Below are 20,762 nucleotides of genomic sequence, written 5' to 3'. Positions count from 1 at the left end.
ATCTATTGAAAAATCTATTTTGGTTAAGATTATATTAAGAAATCTATTATTTAAATTAGGAAAGGACAATATATGCTTAAATCTATTATTTAAATTAAAAAAGACAAAAATATTAAAAGGTAAGTTTAATATATACTTTAATGGCATTTTAGTGTAAGTAAGTGATAAAACAAAAGGGTATTTCTATTTTGTACTTTTCTTTTAATAATATATATTGCTTTGAATTAAAACCGTATATTTTCTAGAAACTTAATTCTATCTTGATCAAACCTAATATTGGCTCTGGTGTATGTGTGAGTGAGTGAGAATGTGATAAATAAATTTTCTCCTTTTTTCTAAAATATAAATAAATAAAATTTCTCCTTTTTTCAAATATTAATGTTATTACTAGTGATGGGAGAGGTTAGTCAACATTAACAAGTCTACCAACTACCTTTTGACCATGTAATGGAATTCAACTTTCAACTTTGTAGACTTTTTCTTCTGAAGTCTAACTTTAAGATATGTAGCCAAGAAAAAGAAAATATATGGAAGATTATTAGATAGTATTAAGATTCAAGGAACTAATCAAGCACGAACCTATCTATCAGTACTTAGAGAAAGAGTAAACGCAAAAGCATGACAAAAACAAACACTGATAAAAAATAACGTTAGAATCGAAAATAGCCAAGGCAACAACAACAACAACACATTCTATAAAGGTCTTCTTGTTGTTATTGTTGTTGTGTGTGTTAATCCCATTGTTCTTCCCAGAAGTACGTCCACTCTGAAGAGTTGACAGTGTTTTTGCCATCAGCTGAAACAAGATCGTAAGGTGAGTCCTCTGAGAACTCAGTTGGCATCGATTTCCAGTGAAGCGACGGTGTCCACTCCGCTTCTTTGATCACTCTCAGTATCTCTGCAGCCACCAGTTTGCTTCCTTGTGCTGACAAATGAATCCCATCTCTGTTAAACCAAAACATTAATTTTAGTTATTCAAATATCTCTAAATATGTTTTTTTTTTTAATTAACCACGGTGTCCGGCGACCGAGGTGAACCGACTATTTTCTGGCTCCGGAAGTGCAATGTTAAATTATCTGGCGGCCAACGGGGATCGATAGAACCGTATTGGTGTTATCCCTCAAGTGCCACTAGCCCAAATCCCGTTGGTTCTCTCAATATGTTTTCAGCAAAAAAAAATGTTGTTGTGGATGCTGAATTACTTACGTGAAGCAAACGGTTTCCCAGTCATCGGCTTTCTGAAGAGTAGAGAAGAGATCAACTACTTCTAAGCCGAGCTCTTGGCACAGCTCCACGCAAGCGTCTGAATAAGTCTTGCAGAGCTCGTTTGTGCGGATCACCTCGCTCAAGTATGGGCTTGTGAGAGCAAATAAGAGATTATATTATTAATTTTAAGTCAGGAGCAAGCAACAGAGAGATGGTGGAAAAAGGCAAGGGAAGTTTACCTTTGGTTCTGACGAAGTTTGGCCTCGTCCACTGGAGGGCAACTAAGGAATATGATACGAGTTGTGTCTGAAAGGCTCTGATGAAACACAGAACATAGAAAGAGAGGTTCAGAAGTGTATAATGGAAGATAAGCCTTAACCTAAGGAAGATTAAGAATCAATAAGTAACCTGAAGATGAATAGCGATCTTCTTCATGTTATCAACGTATTCAGAAAGTGGAACGTGAGGTCCTAGACCAGAAGGGTGAGGCGCCATTGAGTCGTTTCCTCCAAAATACACAACGACCAGAGAAGGTTGTACCTCAGCATCCTGCATTCATTTACAAGTTAATATACTATCGCTAAACTGTAAATATTCATTAGTGAAAATGAAAGTGATACAAGTTAATATGCTATGAGTCTATGACTGCCATCTTTTGGCAACATTGTGGAAGAAAATAGATTTTAAATGATGGGAACATGGAGAAAACAAAGAGACATTTCACTGGCAACAGCTTTTATAAGTAGACACTTGTGTGATCCTTTTGACGAATTTTAAATTGTAACTTTTAAGGTTTCCAAAGAATTCTAATTAGGTAACTAAGAATAAGTTCAACATCTTATACTGAACGGTCCATCATAATCTAGCATAAAGAAGGCTAAGGATCCAAAGGAATCTATACATTTCTCAAGAGAGAAGAAGAGTACCTTGGGGAAGACTTGGTCCACAACTTCCAAAGCACGAGTTGAGTTCCATCCATAGTATCCACGCAGAATGATGTCAGCCTATTCACGTTAGTTCACCGTAGATAAAAGTCACAAGCAGCCCACATTAATACAGTTCTCACAACTCAAAAACCTCACCAAATTTAGGTTTTTGCATTAAATGCATTGTTTTCTTTTGTAATATCATTCCACCGCAGACCAAAGACAACAAACATCGGTAATGATTTACTTTTCATTTCCGACATTAGCTAGTTCCAGAGAAAGAGACACAAAACACTCAAATGGAGAAAATAATAAGCATCCGCAAAACTAAACGTGTCTATTACGTTGACGAAAGCTCATGAATTTTCCAAGAATCAATGCTTAATATTCAGGAAAAAAAATACGAATCTAATATAACATATGTATGATTAGGAGAAATAACAAACAGTAATTAGCAAAAAAGGCGATCCGCTTAAGATATCTCTGCAAACCAAACAAAGAGTAATCAGGCGAGAGACATTATACCTTACGAGCATAGACCTCGGAGAGAATGGCGCCCCAACCTCCATGGCCGAAGCTCATCTGGACGATGGATGATCCAAACAGAACGATCTGAGGCCGCGACGGTCCTACCATTGTCTCTATAAATCTCTCACCGCACAAAGACACAAACCACTCGTGTCTTTCTGTCTTCACAAACAGCTGAAACTCGCTGTTTCTTTACTACACCGCAAATGATTCCGGCCGCTGAGAGATCTACCTCTATCTCTCTCTCTGTATCGATCTTGCACACTGTTTGTTATAAAGGTCCGAGTTAAATGCGCGAACGTCTTATTATTATTTTTTTCTTTTAGAAATAAAACAACAACAACAAAAAAACAGACAAAACAAAAACCTAGCTACATCCTCAGCAAGTCATGACTCATGACTGTTATTTCCTTTTCTGAACAATCTGTTTCTTATAGGCCATAATATTCTCTGTTTTGTATTTTAAAAACAACTAGATTTTGATCCGGGTTTTTGAGATATAAAATCATATTATATTGAAGAAGAGAATTTTTAAAAATTATATATTCAATGAGTAGTTTATTTAAAATTTTATATGTACATTTTATATAACTTTCTCTTAGACCTGGATATTTAATCCGGACCAAAGACCAAACCGAAACCGACTCAAAATATATATTTGGTTTGGGTCCGGGTTCAGAAAAAATAACCTAATAGGTATTTCTTTTGGACCCGTGGGTCTTTTTTGAGTTTGGATCCTACCTGAAACCTAGTCGGAAATATTTTGTGTATATTAGGGTATTTTGAATATGTTTCTGGTATTACATATTTTTTTAAGTTTTGAGTTTGGATTTACAATAGTTTTGTATTTCAGGTAAAATTTGAATTTTTTTAATAAAAAAGTTGGGTAGTCGGATAAAATTTTGGGTATTTTTCGGTTCATCGGGTCATATTTCGAATAAAATTTTAAATTTGTAGGTATTTAAATATTTTTGGATTTTTTGGAGCTTAAATATTTTTCATGTTTTGGGTATTTTTCATATTTTTAGATAATTCGAATCTTTTTGAATCCTAAATACCCGAAATGATATGTCCAAATCTGATATACTTACCATTGAGTTTGTAAAAATATTTGAAATATATACCGTAAAACTTTATTTATATTTATAGGTTATAACCCGTTCTATGACGTGATATTTTAAAAATTATAACCAAAGAGACACTTAATCATTTAAAAGTGTCTATACAACGGCCAGTATGAAATATTTATACTGGCCGTTGAAATATTTATATGTGTAAATATTGTATATACAACGGCTAGTATGAAATATTTATAAAAATAATACCGACCGTTGATATATTTCAAAACATGTTTGTTGATATATTTCAAAACATGTTTGCATGCCAGGTAATTACAATAGGAGGTGCATCCGAGAAGTTATAATATTTCATGTCTAACTATTGCATAATTAAGAATATTATAATATTTTATAGTTTTCATGTGAATATTATATATTTTCGATGTCTCCCCATTTTGTAGTGCAATTGTATTGCAGTATTAATTTTTTTTGTTTTATAAATTTATATTTGTTTTCCGTTTTAAGTGTTATATAGTTTTTTATAAATTTATATTGAGATGTATCATATATTTGTCAAAATCTATTTATTAGTTATTCTTTTATTATTTCTATATTTAAAAGTGAGATTTATTACGTGTATTTGAGTTATGTTAACTGAATATATTTGATGAAATCTTATATATTAAAACAGAAGTCATGACTTCTTTCATGTGTGATTTTTTAATTTGGATCATCACTTAAAATCTTATTAAATGTATTTTATTAAGACTAATAATACATATAATCTTTAAAATACTTTAATCATATATCTTTTGATATTTTTTTATTTTAAATATAAATATATTTATTTTAAAATTCTAACAAATCTGTTTTAAAAGATTTTACAAGATCTTCATTTTCGAAATTATATTTAAATATTTTCACTAATTTTGAAATTAGTTTGAAATATTATTATACATTAATATATCCAGTTATCCTTTATAAAATGAAAAATAAAAAATTCTATAATATTTTATCTATTATACAATCATAATCAATCATATTAAAAGAAAATTATTATATTGAGCTAAATATAATAAAATTGTATTAAGTTTATAAATTTATATATTTTATATATTTTATTTTCTTAAGTATAAAATATTTATTATTATATTGAGCTAAATATAATAAAATTTATATAATACATGTATAGAAATTAACATGTATTTCTTTAAAGTTAATAATATAAAATCTTTGTAACTACTTTAATCATAATATAGTTTCATTTTAAATATAATATATATTTATAAAATATATTTTAAAAATTCTAATAAATCTGTGTAAAAATATTTTAACAATAACTTAATGTATTTTAAGTTATCGTTTATAAAATGAAAAATAAATAAAGTATTATACTAAAATAAATATAATAAAATTATATTCAATTGATAAATTTATAAATTTTATTTTCATAAATATAAACTATTTATTTTAAATATATAATATGATGATAGAACAACTTAAAATTAACAAACTATATTATACATGTCTAAAAATTAATATATCTTAGACTTTTGTATATACAATAATATATTATCTAAAATAAATAAGCATAAAAATATTGGTAAAAAGAAATCCAACTTTGAAAGAAGGGTCCGAATTTAGCATAAATTAAATAAAAAATAATTTTAAATATATTTTCTTATGAATATATTAATTTTCTTAATAACTAAATGCAAATACAGTAAGATAAATATATAATAAGAAGTGACAAATACATACGGTTTTAAACGATTGATTAATTATAACTTGTAAATTATAAAATTATTGTATTTGAAATAGTTATATAAATATCTAAGTATATGATTAACGTTAAAAATATATACCACTTATGTTCTAAAACAATAATTTATGTATAGAAAAGTGAAAACAAACATCCGCGCGGTTTCGCGGGTCAAAATCTACTATTGTTTACAAATCGATTTTTTTATATTGCTAAAAGACCATAGTTTTTTTTAAATGCCATCCATGTTTCCAAACAATATAGATATATAGTGTTATTCTTGTTTCCAAACAAATCTAAAATATACTTCAGTTTTAATAATATAGATATTCAATTAAAAATATATACAATTTTATTATTACTTTTCTATGTTTGAATCTACCAAAATAAAAATGATGTGAAAGGTTTTATATTCTGAAATTCGTTGTTTATGAATTTCTCTTGGACATTTGGGAAGAAAAGTCAATAGAGTACAAGTAAAGGAAGATTAATGAGGCAGTAATTCAAATGATATGGTTTGTTGGTTGGTAAGTAAAGGAGCACCAAATATATAGATCAACCACATTTTTGAACTCTTCATTCAATGCTCCAACTCTTTATCTTCTTTATTACATAACCATACTAATCTGTAAATATTTAATTATATTGAATGCTGAGTATATACTTAGCATCGACTATTGGTCGTCAGAGTTTCATGAATATGATTATACACAAATGAAACAAAATAGATTTCAGTTTCTGTAACTCAAAAGACGAATTGTAGATACACTTTTAGCTAATGTGATAACTGTTTCTTCTGACCGAACACTATAATGGCCAGTTTCTGAAGTGAAGTCATTTTAAAAAGCAGCTAATAAGAAAATGAGAAAAAAACTAACTCAGTAACTCAGAAATCGAGTGCTCCGGATTTGGATGATCCAGAGCAGCTCCCAGATGTGCCATACGATGTTCCACTGGATCCGTCTACAGGGGCTTGATTCAGACACTCTAGAGCCAAGAATCTTCTCTTCTTCAAGCTCATTGAGAAGGTCTTTGCCTCTAGAATTACAGGCACCTGTTTCAATTAAACAATTCAAGTAAAAACCAATGTTTTGGGACCAAAGTGAATCCATTTCTTCTACGGTTTATTTCATGCCATTTTCATCAAAAGAGAACTTTGGATTATATTAACTTCTGGATAACTTATTGAGTAGAAATTTGGACTTCATAAGTTTTGGCGTAACTCAAAAGGGCCTTTTGACATAACTGCTAACGGGTTCTGAGGTAAATAACACGTCTACAATGAGATAATTAATACCTGTGTATTGATACGCGCAACTTTGTGTATGTTGAGGAATCCATTTATGTCCTTGTAGCCAGTGAGAAGTTTCTCCAATTCCTTGTCACCATCTGGAGAAAAGGCGAGGGCACACGTCAAAAACAACTACAATAATCTAATAACGACTAAGCAGATCAAGGGAGACAAACCTGGGATCGCTTTGACAGAGAGTAAGGTATCCGCCATGTGCTGCAGTCTTGTTGACGAAGACGGGGAGAGCATGGAAGGCGGGAAAGTAACAATGGCAACCGCATTTGAAACCATCAGCATACTTTTCAGCAATCTTATGAATGAAAGCATTTCTGATTCCTGTGTTTGACAGAAATAATAATTTTTTTTTAAAAAACACGATAACATAGAACAACAAGACCCTTGTACAAGATACATTGTTGAATAAAGATAGACTACAAGTTATAAAGAGCTCTTCGACCTAATTTTACCTTATCAGAATACTCACAAAGGGGAGAGCAGAATGACTGGATGGCGATGCGGCCAATGGATGCAATGTTACTGCTGTTCCTGTGGAAATCATCACAAAAGTTCTTCAGAATGAAGTATAGGCTTCTTAACAAAGCCAGAAAAAATAATATGGATTTGAAACTAGAGAGGAGTAAATGACCATCAAATAAGAAAGAGATGATACACAACCTCGGAAATTTTGTTAAAAAAGTAGCGCAGTGGTCCTGAGCAACAGAAAGATCGGAAGAATCTAGCAGACTGACACAATCTATCGGCCGTCCAGCAAGAAACTGCCTCTCCAATGGCTTTCTCATATCAAAGTCATTGGAGTAATCATCTGATCCATAATTAGATAAAAAAAGGATTAGCTTTCCACAGAATGATATTAGCCGAGATAACTAGATTACCAATAGAACTCTTCTGGTTTTCCATATACTTCCGATACTGCCAAGCAATCCTCAAGCTCTCTCCCTAAAATATAGACATCCAACTTGTAACTAACTCTTCATGTCATGCCAGGAAGAAAAAAAACAAGTAAACAGAACAAGAAAGAAGCACCTGATCAAGGTCTGGGGCAATAGGCTTATCTTCTTTGGACGATCCAGGATTCGGCAAAGTACCAAGAAACCCTCTAGGATCTTTGGAAGGACTAGCATAAAGAAGTGGTTGACTGTTAACAAGCCCCTGAGACATGAAAGTTCTTAACAGATCCATATGATGCGGTGCTTCAGGATCTTCCATCACCATCACTAAGCTTCCCAAAGGATACCCACCACCTAGTATCCCTGGAAACAAACAAAAAGACAAATCCTTTTGAGCAACATTCTCTCATCCTCAAATGTAGAACTTATAAGGAGAAGGAGAAAACTCACTGTCGAGGTCACGAATCCCAGTGGATATGAAAGTAGTGCCATTAGGACCGCATTTGAGACCAGGTATTTGAGGGGATGAGGAGACAACTGATATGTTGCGAGAGAAGCTGCTTGTACGAACGTTGGGTGCAGCCATAGCAGAATCAGACAAGGAACTCGCTCCGCGTTTCAAAATCTATGAATCACAAACAAGTTCAATACTTTTTTAATTCATTCAGACATTTAATCGAACATCTAACCTGCAGCTTAGACTAGAACCGTACATAAACTCACGAATAGCCGAAGAATGAGGAAGCGATCAAACCTTGAACACACTGAAAAGACTGGCTATTTCTATGCGACAGGGACTGGGATTTAACTTTGACAACGAACGAGTAGGAACGAGGCAGAAAGATCCGGGTTGCGTCAGTAGTGGGCGGGCTCTTGTCTCGTTTCCGAGCAAGTTTGCGGCGGCTTAAGACGGAGATTCTAGAGCCTCTAATAAAAACTCTCGATACGGCAGAGGGTTTGGGCTTACTTGTTTGTAATTTTTAATTTATTACTTGGAAAAACCAAAAACCAAATGAATTTTTGTTTTTGTTAAAAACGTAAAGATTTATTACCATTTTCAGAATTTTGAGATATAAGTACAGAAAATAGTAAAAACAGAAATATTAAAATGCAACTAAACAAAAATTCCAATTAAGTTACTATTAAAACTAACACAACAAACAAAGCAGGATACACATCAAACTTAGTACAATTAGCTTGCCAAAAAAAAAAAAAAAAAACTACAATTAAAACGAGAATCTGAATCCGGTAAAAAATGGCTTATCTATTGAACACTTCTAAAAAAATTAGACTTAGCGAAGAACAAGTGAACAACTCGCAAAAGACTTCCTAATGTGCATCTAATACAAACATATAGCAAAACCTTAGACTAGGCATATCCCCATAGACAAAAGTCAGGCATTATCCGAAAAGAGGAAACATCAAGAAACACACCACACACCATCAAACCTACACCAAGAAAGATAGAGAAAATCAAGCACCATTTTAAGTTATAGTCGAATGGAAAGAAGAAAAAAAAAAAGGGCAAAGAAGTAGATGCATGGTCCAATCGGCACAAGAGCCAACAGAGACATCTAACCAGGTTCAATTTAGGATTTTTGTTTTTGGTTATTACAAGTTTGATAAGATTACAAATGAAAAGTGTAATGCCTAAGAAGTCATGGTTGCTTCGGCAATAAGAATGTGAAAAAAAAAAAAGAATCAATGATAACATTCGGTCACGTACATTCCACCAATCTAGTAGCAATATGATAACAGAAAAATCAGAAACACATAGAAGTAGCTCCTCTCATAATAATACGCATATAAAAAAAAAAAAAAAAAAATAGTTTTCGCATATTCCGAGGCTATGACTGGGCCAGGTCCACGAGGTGAGCATATTTAAAAAAATAAAAAAAATAAAAAAATAATAAATATCGTCAAAGTAAAGAACACTGAATTTTCTCCATTTTATAGTTTGATAAAACGGCCTTGGTCCGTAATTAAATGACCTCTCCCATTAGGCCATTATACATTTATACCAAAGACAGACTCGTTGATCTCTTCTATAAAGATCGGTTCCTAATCTCCCACTACTAGATTTTGATCGGTTTCTGGAATAAGAAGAAGAGGAAAGAAAGGATGGGGAGATTGTTCTTGGTGAATTTGGAAGGCAAGTCTTACAGTTGTAGGCACTGTAAGACTAGTATCGCTCTCTGCGATGATGTCGTCTCCAAGGTTTTCTTCCGAATCTCTCGATTTTTTTGCTGCTCAATCTTATTAATCTGTGATATTGTTTATTGCGATTTATATCACTGGTCATCATCATCTTATTCAAATTACATTAAATCAGACGATTCTCAAATAGCTCATCATTAGATCAATCTAATGATTCAAACTTTTTTAGACTCTTTCTCTCATCTTTGGCTATGTGAATCTTGAGACACTGTCTCAATACACATTTTACTGATTTAATTGGTCTCATCATTCATTCTAAATGCTTTAATAGACTAAAATGTTTGCTTTGGGTTTTTAACAGTCTTTTCAATCACGCCATGGGAAAGCTTACCTCTTCAGTAAGGTGTAAGTTTTTCTACTTCGGAGTTTGGTTCCAAAACTTTTTATGGTCGGAAGCTGGATAGGAATAGTTGTATGCATGTTTTTTTTTTTGTGTGTGGACAGAGCGAATGTGTATGCTGGGAAGAAGGAAGATAGGATGATGATGACGGGTATGCACACCGTTGTCGATATTTACTGCGTCAAATGCGGCTCTTATGTTGGATGGAGATATGTAAGATTAAACACCCTTGGCTCTTGCTTGGCTCATCTAATGTTTCTTGGTAATCAACCTTTTTTTTGTTTCTGTCTTTGTTAATTCAGGAGTTTGCTTTTGAGAAGAACCAAAAGTACAAGGAAGGCAAATCTGTTCTCGAAAGGTCTGTAGTAACCTTGTTAACCTTTAATCCCTGGTTTGGTTTTTGTTGAGTTGAGTTGAGATGATGTATTTGTTTCATATTCATTTTGACAGGTACAAGGTCTGCGGTCCGGATGGGAACAATTACTGGGTGGCGGCTCAAGAAGTTGAAGCCGGAGAAAGTGATACTGATGAATGAATGAATGAATGAATGAATGAATGAATGAATGAATGAATGAATGAATGATATGCTTCTTCATCTCAATAATTCACCATATCTGATTTGTACATTCTCCTCTCCTCTTATCATTCTTTTTTCAATGTCTTCTTCTCTGTTCTCATTTTGTGAACCATCCAGCTTCCATTAGGACTCCTTCGGAGATCAACTGTTTGTGTTGCAACTACTTGTGGAACACATGCAATTATAATTTATCTCATTATCTTATCTGTCAAAGCTTTTTCGTCTCTAAAGTTGTTTACTACATGAATAGCAGTGTACATTCTGTTTAGAATCAAATTCAGCTTGGATTCATTCCTAGTATTGACACAATTAGCCAAGCTCACTTTGGTTAAAAGCATAGTTCCATTCTATAATCATAGTTTGGGTGAATTGTTTCACTCTGTTTTGCTGAGAAAACATGACAAGATGGAGAAACATGACTGCTCTGAGATTCAGTGATATAGCATCACTGTTATTAATGTTACAAAAGAGTAAGCTTAGTGTTACTGTAGTTCATACACCATTCTCTCCGAAAGCTCAGCTCCCACAACTTTCCGGTAACTGATAAACATCGATTCCATTTGTTTACGAACTCTCATGTTCATGATCCGTAATAAATCCTTCAAAAAAGAAATTTATTAAATTTTTAACAAAGATTTCAGGACTTGATGATCTGATAAGGAACGTAATCGTAGAGAACAAGTGATAGTGATACTAATATTACCTTGTATCGAAGCCTAGCTCCATTAAGACTGATAAGTATATTGGCAATGTCATTGCCGTTAACACCAGAATCAGAATCTGAGTCTTCATCAGAGTTGTTCATCTCCATGTCTTCCCGTTCCCTCGTGGACTTCACTAGTGTTTCAGAAGCTTGAGGTGCAGGTGATAAAGAAGCTTTAGTGAAATCAGACAACACAGAATACGGCTTTTTGTCAAGTAGAGGCTTAGCTACTTCAAATGGAACCCATCTGAAAACAAAACACAAGATCTCTCTCTCAGAAATGACAACAAGTAACAGGAGTTTAGTAGGAAACTTACTGGAAACGGAGAGGACATAGAAGCTCGGAAGGACGATACGCCGCTTTATATCTCATCTTGTTGCAAGAATGTATGTAATAGCCAAGATAGTAATACTCAAGCGCAGAGCAATGAGCTTGGTTCTGTTTCACCCAATCGATCTCTTGGAGAGCAGAGTAGTTTCCAAGAGACAAGGAAGCAAATTCCGGATCCCAGAATAGGTATTTACTAGACAAACATTTGGGAAGAATGTCGATTACTCCCACAGCTATAAGACGTCCGTCAACTCTGTATTGTTGATGGTAAGAACCAAAGCCACAAGGAGGAACCTCTTCATCATCATCACCATCACTTGAAGGGAGAACTTCGATCAACGGAGTGTCAACCAAAAACCTTTTGTACGAAGTTTTTGAGATGCTTTCTGGCTCATCGTTATGAACTCTCAGTTGATAACGTTTGTATAGTTCATACTCCTCTGGATCAAAACTTGACCTTTTCAAATGTATCTCCAGCTTCTTCTTTCTTACCTGAAGGTTGTTTGAAGAAGACTTTGTAGTTGTTGTAGCAGAGGGGAGGCTTTCACCTTGATCTCTCTCTGAGGAAGTGACTTGTGTAGCTGAAAAGAAGTTGATATGGCCTTTGCAGACTTTGATAGCCAAGCTAGGGAACTCTCCTACTTTCTTTATTTCACTTAACAACTTCTCAGAAACAGTCTCTGGTGATAATCTGTTTTCTTCTGCATTGTTTCTTCCCTCGCCTTTCTGAGATGTTTGTTTAAGTGCAGCTACAATTGGAAAAGCAATGTTGCTGGTGTACAAGAGCTCTTCTGACCCTTCGGCTAGCTTCTTCCTTTTGGCAGAGAGGACTTTCTTCACCGAAGATTTTGGAATCTGAATATTAGAAGGAAACTCCCCGCTCTGTATGCATCTTTGTACCGCGTTATCAATTTGTTCAGACAAATCTTTCATGATTGGTTCCACTTCATTGTTTTGTTCTCTTTTACCAGAACCAAGTAACTTTCTCACCGGCTCTGAAACTTCCACATCTGGATCTTCTGTTTGCTCTCTAGGCTTCAGATCTAGCTCACCGTCCAAGAACCTTTATATACAGCATCACAGAAACAGTGATTGATCCAGAGAAAAAAAAAAGAAAAAAAAAGATAAGTGCGCATCTAAAAATACAATACCTTTCTAGTCTTCTACGCACTCGCTGCTGCTCCTTAGAGGGAACAAAATCATTTGCTCTCAAGCGGATAGTGTAAGAAGGGCAACAAGTTTTAGCCATCTCAGGTTTGTAAAGGTAGCAGCCAGACCGTCTCCATCCACGGTCAAGAAGAGCTAATCAAAACAAGCACACATCAAAATGATCACTAAGCTCAGAAAAGAAAAACATGAATCAAAACGATAAACTAAGAATTAAAAGCTTAATCATCATCAAAATCAAAACTTTATTTCAAAACCTATGACTCTCAAGATGGATGAAACAAACCTTGGTAATCATGAACAGTGAGTCTCTCTGTCCATAAACCTGCATCGGAGATAGAGACATAGTTATCAATGAATAAGCTAGAAACATAAGCAAAGGTCACATCTTTATCGATCAGATCATCATTGTAAGTATCAAATTGAATGGAGAGGCGACGAACCGTGAGAGATGCTGGAGCTGGTAGGGGATTTACAGTAGCCGCAAGTGGATGTATTGCGCCCACAATCAGCGACGATACTCTCTCCACCACGGCTGCTACTCGCCTTCGACGACATGATGATCGCAGAGATTCCGATAGAATTAAACCCGATGAGAGTCAACGGTGGCTCTTCTAATTTTAAAGCTCTTCCCGGAGAAGAAGAAGAAGAAGAATTTGGAAGAAGATGGTTTCCCCCAGGAAATAATAAGAATCATTAGCTTGCTTGCCCCCACGTCTCAAATCAGAATCTTCAATAGCCCGTTCTATTTTTAATTTCGGAATGAATTAATTTTAATGCAAAAAATATGTAAATTACTTTTATACCTTTAACCCTAATGTCTCCGCAGTATAGCCAGTGTCAGAATTTGGTATAACTAACTCAGTAGTATTCAATATTACGCAGTATAACTTAGTAGAACTTGGTATAACTCAATAAAACTCTATATAACTACACTTAGTAGTACTAGATAATACTATGTATAACTAATATAAAACTCAGCACAACTAAGTATAACTAACTCACGAAGTATAACTCAGTACAGCTAAGTAAAAGTATGAGATAACTAAAATTTGAAATTTTAAAAAATTTGAAAATTTGAAAAATTTGAATTTTGAAATTTTGAAATTTTTGGATTTTTAAATTAAAAATAATAATTTCAAAAAATACAAAAGGGTAAAATTGTATATTCAAGTTTCATTAAAAAGGAAACAGGCATAGGCGATTGTCTTTTGAGACGTGGGGCAAGGAAGCTCATGGTCTGAATAATAATGGGTCAACGCCGTGTGATTTTTACCAATGTAAACGACACAAAGTTCCCTTCGTTGTTGAGAAAACGTCACGCGTGTTTTCTATCATTTGTGTATAGAATACACACAAGAACTGAAATAAATATCCCCTATATATTACGAGTATCATTTAAAAAGTTGTAACCTTAATTTTATACTAATTAAAAAAAAAATTTACTTAGGTGTCACTCAATTATGATGTCAATTTAATTTACATGGCAGCTTAAAATTCAATTGAAAAAAATATTGGTCCAAATTCAATTATTAAGAAACATTGTATTAACTATTAACACAAAATATGAGAAAAGTGTATTCTTTCTTTAAATAAAACCTACGGAATTACCTAATATGATTAACATATATATTGCAATTAATGACTATGAATAATAAAGATTTGATAACAACTTTTGAATTCTTCTTCATTTTGTTTAATTTTATATTATAAAAAATTAAACAATCACATTAACCATATAATTTAAAAAATTAGATTTTTTCTTATATGTTATATTTTGAATTTTTTTTAAATGACTTTAAATTACAAAAATGAGGAAACCTTATACGTTATATTTTAAATTTATTAAAACGATTTTAAATTACAAAAATGAGGAAACCTTATATGTAATATTTTTCTTATATGTTATATTTTTTCTCATATGTTATATTTTAATTTTTTTTAAACGACTTTAAACTACAAAAATGTGAGTTTTCCTTAAGCATACGACTAAAATCATTAAAATGACATGTATGAATTCGATGGTTAATCTAAAACCTTTCAAAATCATATAGAAGATAAAAGTCAAAATAATTCAAATGTGGAAACATGACTGTTCATTTTTTTCAAGAATGTGTTCAGTGGAAAAAGACAAGATTTTTGTTTCATAATTTGCTTAATTTCCAATCCGATCAACCCATGATATATTAATTATATTTTAGTTTCACAATTTTAATAAAAACTGATCCGGTCTATTGGAAGAAAATTATATAATAACAACAAAAAACATTGTATATGTATAAATAAAATGATCAAATATATAAAAAATTATCGATAATATATACAAATAAACTCATCATGCGCAAGGTGCATGTCGATAGTTTAGATTCAGGTCAGACTTTTTAACAAAATCTAACTTCGAGATGAAGATTTAAAGAAATTTAAAAATTTATATATACATATGTATACGAGATTAAATCGAGTAATATATACTTGGAACCACTGACTTACTACACGATGAAGCTATCAAGTGGTATAAAACAATTACTTCATATATGCATTCTGAAGGCTGCACTGCATCAACGGGCCATAAAACTGTGTGTTTTGTGAATAACCGGTCAATTGAGAAATTACTCAGTTTTTGCATGCATGTCTATATATTTTTATGGTTTGGTCAGAAGTTCGGATGCTCTGCTCAGAAGAGATGTTGGTCCAAACCGCGCGCTGCCACGACAATCTGAAGCTTCATGGCTTGTTTTATCGCTCGTTTGTCTCTCATGATCGTTATTAATGGCAAACGTCACAAACTTTTTTTTTTCAATTAAATATTTACTTTATTAATAAACCCGAAACGGGAATTCAAGTTTCGGTTCAAACAAAATGAAATGTCACAAACTTTTACTTTAGTTGTTTCCTAGTTTTCAAATTCTCTTTATTGAGCTTGTAAATAACTTCTTTTGTGTCGAATAGATATCAAAATGAACCAAAAACATAATCAAAAGTTTTAAAAAGTTTGGATCCACCAAGTGTATTTTAGGCTAGAAACTAGTTCGCGAAACCTTCAAAATTATGCGCCTCTATTTAAGTTCAATCATAAAAAGAACATAAGGTTTTCCTTCGGCCAAAACTTTTCATTATTATGTTAAAGAGAAATTACTTAAAATGACTCTAATTAATCATGAAATGACTAGACTAACTCATATAATTTTGAAATTACTAGATTAACTCTTGAAGCATGCAAACTTACGATTTTGCATTTACTAATAATTATATCCTAATTAAAAAAAATATTTAATACTATAAGAAAGAAAAAAAAGCAAGCATTTTACCTATGTCGGGTTTCTCCACCTAAGGCGAAACGTTCTCTTCGTCGTCTCCTTCACCTCCATCTCTGTTGGTCCATTTTCCCTCACAACCGGCTTCGTCTCCGTCACCAGCGTGACTTGACTGTCTCCGCCATCCTCCACGATAACTCACCTTCGTCTCTTCCTACTCGACAAACCCGAAATCGTTTTCACCTCAATCACATCCGGCTTCAACTACAAGTTACTCTAATCTGTGAGTCTTTAATATATGCTATTCGAATTGCATGTTGTTATCATATATTAATTGATTGCATGTTGAAATTTTGGAACCCTAATTCCCAGTTTCATCTCACTGACTTTCAGATCTGTTAATTGTATTTGATAATTAACATTTACTCTTTTTTTTTATTTAAAGTTGTATAAACTAGTGACTTGGTTTCAGATTGTTTGAAATTGTTTCCTCTTAGGGTCTGATGAGATACGTACGTGATATTGGCAAGATAATAGTAACAGTTCCACGACAACTTTTATGGGAAGAAAAACAACTATTTCTTGGTGAAACAGTTCGGCAGAGGCAATGCTAATGTTTAATTTAGCAAAGAGAGCAACAACCTCTACAAACTCAACTGTTACAGGTACTCTGGTAATACACAACTTTTTTATTTTCCTCTAAATTCTTGTTAATCTGTTGGATAAAATGGTGTTTAAGGACACAAGTTACAGCCTTTAGGTAGTACACACTCTAAAGTTTGGATCTTTTGTTTTGAATTTTGTTGGTTTACATGTGATAAACGGTTGGATCTTTTTTCTTTGATTTCAAGTTTAGCGTACTAGAAGACGGTGACGATTCAGGTAGCTGACAAGGAGAAAGATGTGGAACTTGGAACCACCAAGACAAAGAAACAAAACAAGCTTAAGCTCTATGTTAACAAGTTTATAGTTTATAAAGATTTTTCATGGACAGTTTAGTTTCTTGCTTGCAATACCTCCATTGTTATGTTCTTTTTCTCAAAATGATATTTAAAAGAAAGTAGTAAGCTGGTTGATGTCCACATTCCTTGTCTGCAGACAAGTACCTCTGAACTTTATAGATATGTGATATGAATTGAAAGAGAGAACAGTATCTGATACAAAGTTACAAACTCAACAACATGTCAAATTCAAGAACCTATTCTTACATATAAAAACTTTGCTGCACGCCTCTCTGCTGAAGAAAGTCATTATGCCATTTATGATTTTGACTTTGTCACTGTTGAAAACTGCCAGAAGAGCAAGATTTTTTTTAATTGCATGGTAAGAAACTCATTCCTGTAAAACCTCACTGCATTATTTGTGGCTTTGACAATAGATTTTTCTTCTTTTTTCCGATAACAACAGATTTTTCAAGAAACTATAAATGTACGAACAGATGTTTAGCTCCACCAGCCATGAACAGACGTTTACTTTGAAACCATTACTAAATACAAAATATTTCATTTCATGCATTCAAAATACCGGTATGTTGTGCACGCTTCCTAATCCTTCCCCAGATAATGCTTGCGCTGAAGGCAAGGAATAAATACTTAAATCTATTGCATCAACTTCCAGTAGAGCCAAAGTTCCAGGATTTACCATTCTAATCTTGTGCAGGTAATAAGGTAATTCCTCGTATTGCAACAAGTGATTAATCTGCCATGAAAAAGGACGACTAGATAAAAAGAAAAAGAGGAATGAAAGAGATGACGATAATTACCGAACATTTACCTAATTCTGATCTTAATTAACCTAAAAATTAACCCGATACGAAATTTATATAAACCGGTTCGAAATTGAATATTAAATTAAGTTTGGTTGACACAAATACAGATTTTTTCTTCAATAAATCTGCCACAATATAAATTAAAAAGTCTGCAACCACATAAAAAAAATCTACAAACAATTTTAAGTCAGATATATAACTCTGCCGTAAAAAAATAAGTCGAACATAAGAAAATAAGTCGGCCCATAAAAAAATAAGTTGACCACAAAAATTTACCATTTATAACAAATCTGCTACCTCATACGACATACTAATTCTTAAAAATCTGTTTTCTATTTAAATCGGACAATTAACTCTGCCGTAGAAACAAATCTGATGTTTCTAAGAAAGTCTGACACCACTTTAACGGTAGACTTTTTTTTCTATACAGATTTTAATGTTAAGGATACTTTGGTAATGTTTTTTTTATTGTTATAACTATGGACAAGGGCAATTTTGACCAGAAAGTAATAACACAATTAATTTGTGTTATTTTAGTAAATTTTCCTTATGTTAATTGAAATATCTTATATGTTATAACTGCAGTAACAATTGAAATACAAATTTTGATTATATATTTTGAACTACCCGAACAAATAACATAACCATCAGTAGGTAAATAATTTTTTTATAAGAAAAATCCGTAATACAGTTATGCAGTACTACACGATATTTCAAAGTTTCTAGAAGAAAATAGTAGAAAAGGGAAAGCTACACGTTTGGCACTATTAACATAGTAATTTCTTATAAGAATTGGTTTTAGTTGAAACTTTTGATAAGTAATGGGAAAATATGAAACCTATTAAGAAAAAGAAGTTGGATAATACTACGACATTGACCTAGTAGTTAGAGCCTAAACATCACTTGCCAAGAATTGGTACCCAAATTGAAGTCATAGTGTTATTCTGATAATATATTCAATTTTCTTTTTAGATTCAAATATTTAATATAGCGTGTATATTGTATTTATCGGAATTATGCATGGAACATCATAGGGAATTGAATGTGAGTTAGCATTTCAATGTGAGACCGTCCTCAACTTTTTTGACTCGGATAAGAACGCAATTCTCGCTCTCTGAGAAATATATTTTCCTATAAAATACTGAAAACATATAGCAGACATGTTCATCTGATTATACTAACCGAGATGATTTTTAGAGCTGTACAATTTGATATAACTCCAGTGGTGCCTGTATAAAGATAGATGTGGATTTGTTGATGGTTTAGGATACAATCATTTTGCTATGTCATGAATTTTAGAGATTTCTTGATGGTGTCTAAATATATATAGTCATGTCCAATTTTCTTTTTGCGATAGTTATTAAAAATTATGAATCGAATTCGGTTTGCATTTGTACAATCATAAATTTCACCACAAATACATATGTATTTTCATATTTGAAGTTAGGAAATCACTTTCTTAAACTTAATATCTCGACTATTATTTGGTAGTTGGTTCTCACTACTATAATGGAGTAGAAGTTTTTGTTCGAAAAGTTGCCACACATCAGTTACTTAAATCAAGATTGCTGTCCATTAAGGGCTAAACAACTTCCATAGGTGTGATTGCACTAACACAACATGATTGATTGGTTGCTCTCTCAATAATAGTTTTAATAATAGTAACACAAATAAACTTAATTTAGAAACCAAAGTTGCTTTTTAAGGTTCCCAAAACTTGGAACCCGGACTTGTGTATAAAAACAAAACATTATGCAAACTAGTGAATGTTCATAATAAAGGCACGCATATACAGCTAAAAATATTGTATAAGATAAAGTATGAAATGTTTGGAAATATATGAGTTTTGTATAGAAGAGTTCTGAAAATTCTAAACCTTTTTGTGCAGAACTCATAACTTTTGTTTGCCATCCAGATCCAGTAATTGGGTGCATGCCTACTTTTAGATCGTGAAAATCTGTTTCTAAGAAATCAAGGGTAGCTAATTTGTCTGCACAAACGAAATAAAAAAGTATAGCTAATTTAATTATGCTTATGATGTTATGATGTCTATTAAGAAACTTGATGTAAGTTAACTGGCCGGATGATTCCAAATAACATAAGCCATGTGAACTTTGACTTTGACACCGAATTAACCTGTTTTGAAAAAAATATAAAAACAAAATGCAAATTTATATGCAAGAGAGACAAATATATACTGATTTGTAAGTACTGTTATGTTGTTTAGTGAAGAGTTACTTTGTTTCTAAAAACAATGTTTGGTTTTATTCACATTGTCATTTTATTCCTTGGACCATTTTCTTACTTGCTTCGCATCCCGTGCATGTCTCCTCTAAATCACCACCATTGATACATTTGTATATACCCATGAATATAAATAAACGGCAGTTAAAAAGAAAAATAAAACGAAATGAGATTTAGTTCGAGTTTTCCTTTTCTGTTTTAAATTATTTTTTCTTGTTAAATCCTTTTTGTATTTGGTTTCAAGTGTCATTAGGAATCCAAAAAAATCTGTTAAAACTACTAAAACATGCAAAATTGTTGTTAATGTTATAAACCAAATGATGATCGACCATGGACCAGTCCGTACTGCAGGCCAATCCGACAGGAAGATCTCTAACTGATAAACCGATCAACCCATCAAAAGTTTTCAAGTATCATCGAAAACTTATCTAAAACCCATAAAGTATTAAATACCCCCATCCGCAGCCATGTAGCTATATTT

General features: G+C 32.6%; 4 protein-coding genes across 7 annotated transcripts; 1 reads left to right on the top strand and 3 right to left on the bottom strand.

Annotated features, from left to right (window-relative positions):
• Nucleotides 1–536: 536 nt before the first annotated feature.
• LOC106293257 (GDSL esterase/lipase CPRD49) lies at nucleotides 537–3,031 on the bottom strand. The gene is made up of 6 exons (XM_013728912.1): nucleotides 2,659–3,031; nucleotides 2,134–2,211; nucleotides 1,616–1,756; nucleotides 1,447–1,523; nucleotides 1,208–1,357; nucleotides 537–945 (listed from the first exon to the last, which is right to left on the bottom strand). The coding sequence occupies exons 1-6, from the start codon at nucleotides 2,767–2,769 to the stop codon at nucleotides 732–734; spliced, it is 771 nt and encodes a 256-aa protein (XP_013584366.1). The 5' UTR covers nucleotides 2,770–3,031; the 3' UTR covers nucleotides 537–731.
• Nucleotides 3,032–6,196: 3,165 nt separating this feature from the next.
• LOC106292710 (elongator complex protein 4) lies at nucleotides 6,197–8,634 on the bottom strand. 3 transcript variants are annotated; one of them, XM_013728353.1, is made up of 9 exons: nucleotides 8,435–8,634; nucleotides 8,131–8,305; nucleotides 7,817–8,043; nucleotides 7,666–7,729; nucleotides 7,448–7,595; nucleotides 7,240–7,318; nucleotides 6,949–7,108; nucleotides 6,779–6,870; nucleotides 6,197–6,535 (listed from the first exon to the last, which is right to left on the bottom strand). In XM_013728353.1, the coding sequence occupies exons 2-9, from the start codon at nucleotides 8,264–8,266 to the stop codon at nucleotides 6,368–6,370; spliced, it is 1,074 nt and encodes a 357-aa protein (XP_013583807.1). In that variant the 5' UTR covers nucleotides 8,267–8,305; nucleotides 8,435–8,634; the 3' UTR covers nucleotides 6,197–6,367. The 3 variants fall into 3 exon arrangements, with proteins under 3 accessions (XP_013583807.1, XP_013583809.1, XP_013583808.1); XM_013728355.1 differs by having other exon boundaries at nucleotides 8,370–8,632; XM_013728354.1 differs by having other exon boundaries at nucleotides 8,394–8,632.
• Nucleotides 8,635–9,632: 998 nt separating this feature from the next.
• On the top strand, nucleotides 9,633–11,018 carry LOC106295571 (protein yippee-like At3g11230). 2 transcript variants are annotated; one of them, XM_013731505.1, is made up of 6 exons: nucleotides 9,633–9,897; nucleotides 10,199–10,242; nucleotides 10,342–10,450; nucleotides 10,540–10,595; nucleotides 10,688–10,764; nucleotides 10,797–11,018. In XM_013731505.1, the coding sequence occupies exons 1-6, from the start codon at nucleotides 9,802–9,804 to the stop codon at nucleotides 10,802–10,804; spliced, it is 390 nt and encodes a 129-aa protein (XP_013586959.1). In that variant the 5' UTR covers nucleotides 9,633–9,801; the 3' UTR covers nucleotides 10,805–11,018. The 2 variants fall into 2 exon arrangements, with proteins under 2 accessions (XP_013586959.1, XP_013586958.1); XM_013731504.1 differs by having other exon boundaries at nucleotides 10,688–11,018.
• A 21-nt stretch (nucleotides 11,019–11,039) lies between these two features.
• Nucleotides 11,040–13,747, bottom strand: LOC106295570 (arginyl-tRNA--protein transferase 2). The gene is made up of 6 exons (XM_013731503.1): nucleotides 13,459–13,747; nucleotides 13,302–13,340; nucleotides 13,000–13,150; nucleotides 11,835–12,911; nucleotides 11,518–11,764; nucleotides 11,040–11,413 (listed from the first exon to the last, which is right to left on the bottom strand). The coding sequence occupies exons 1-6, from the start codon at nucleotides 13,571–13,573 to the stop codon at nucleotides 11,297–11,299; spliced, it is 1,746 nt and encodes a 581-aa protein (XP_013586957.1). The 5' UTR covers nucleotides 13,574–13,747; the 3' UTR covers nucleotides 11,040–11,296.
• Nucleotides 13,748–20,762: the final 7,015 nt, after the last annotated feature.

The sequence above is a fragment of the Brassica oleracea genome, chromosome C5 (genome assembly GCF_000695525.1).
Source record: "Brassica oleracea var. oleracea cultivar TO1000 chromosome C5, BOL, whole genome shotgun sequence".
In the NCBI taxonomy this organism is placed as follows: Eukaryota; Viridiplantae; Streptophyta; class Magnoliopsida; order Brassicales; family Brassicaceae; genus Brassica; species Brassica oleracea.
This window is presented reverse-complemented; position numbering and strand designations above follow the sequence as displayed.

Bases quoted from the DNA above. Each gene is read 5' to 3' on its own strand.
- LOC106293257 (XM_013728912.1), bottom strand. From the start codon at position 2,769: ATGGTAGGACCGTCGCGGCCTCAGATCGTTCTGTTTGGATCATCCATC. The intron at 1,757-2,133 runs GTACTCTTCTTC...AAATGAATGCAG, and splicing joins TGGACCAAGTCTTCCCCAAG to GATGCTGAGGTACAACCTTC. The intron at 1,524-1,615 runs GTTACTTATTGA...GTGTTTCATCAG, and splicing joins AGATCGCTATTCATCTTCAG to AGCCTTTCAGACACAACTCG.
- LOC106292710 (XM_013728353.1), bottom strand. From the start codon at position 8,266: ATGGCTGCACCCAACGTTCGTACAAGCAGCTTCTCTCGCAACATATCA. The intron at 7,730-7,816 runs GTGCTTCTTTCT...TCTATATTTTAG, and splicing joins TTGCCCCAGACCTTGATCAG to GGAGAGAGCTTGAGGATTGC. The intron at 7,319-7,447 runs GTTGTGTATCAT...TGATTTCCACAG, and splicing joins TTTTTAACAAAATTTCCGAG to GAACAGCAGTAACATTGCAT.
- LOC106295571 (XM_013731505.1), top strand. From the start codon at position 9,802: ATGGGGAGATTGTTCTTGGTGAATTTGGAAGGCAAGTCTTACAGTTGT. The intron at 9,898-10,198 runs GTTTTCTTCCGA...GGTTTTTAACAG, and splicing joins GCGATGATGTCGTCTCCAAG to TCTTTTCAATCACGCCATGG. The intron at 10,451-10,539 runs GTAAGATTAAAC...TTGTTAATTCAG, and splicing joins CTTATGTTGGATGGAGATAT to GAGTTTGCTTTTGAGAAGAA.
- LOC106295570 (XM_013731503.1), bottom strand. From the start codon at position 13,573: ATGTCGTCGAAGGCGAGTAGCAGCCGTGGTGGAGAGAGTATCGTCGCT. The intron at 13,151-13,301 runs GTTTGTTTCATC...TGTTTTGATTAG, and splicing joins CACTGTTCATGATTACCAAG to CTCTTCTTGACCGTGGATGG. The intron at 12,912-12,999 runs GTATTGTATTTT...CTGTATATAAAG, and splicing joins GTGCGTAGAAGACTAGAAAG to GTTCTTGGACGGTGAGCTAG.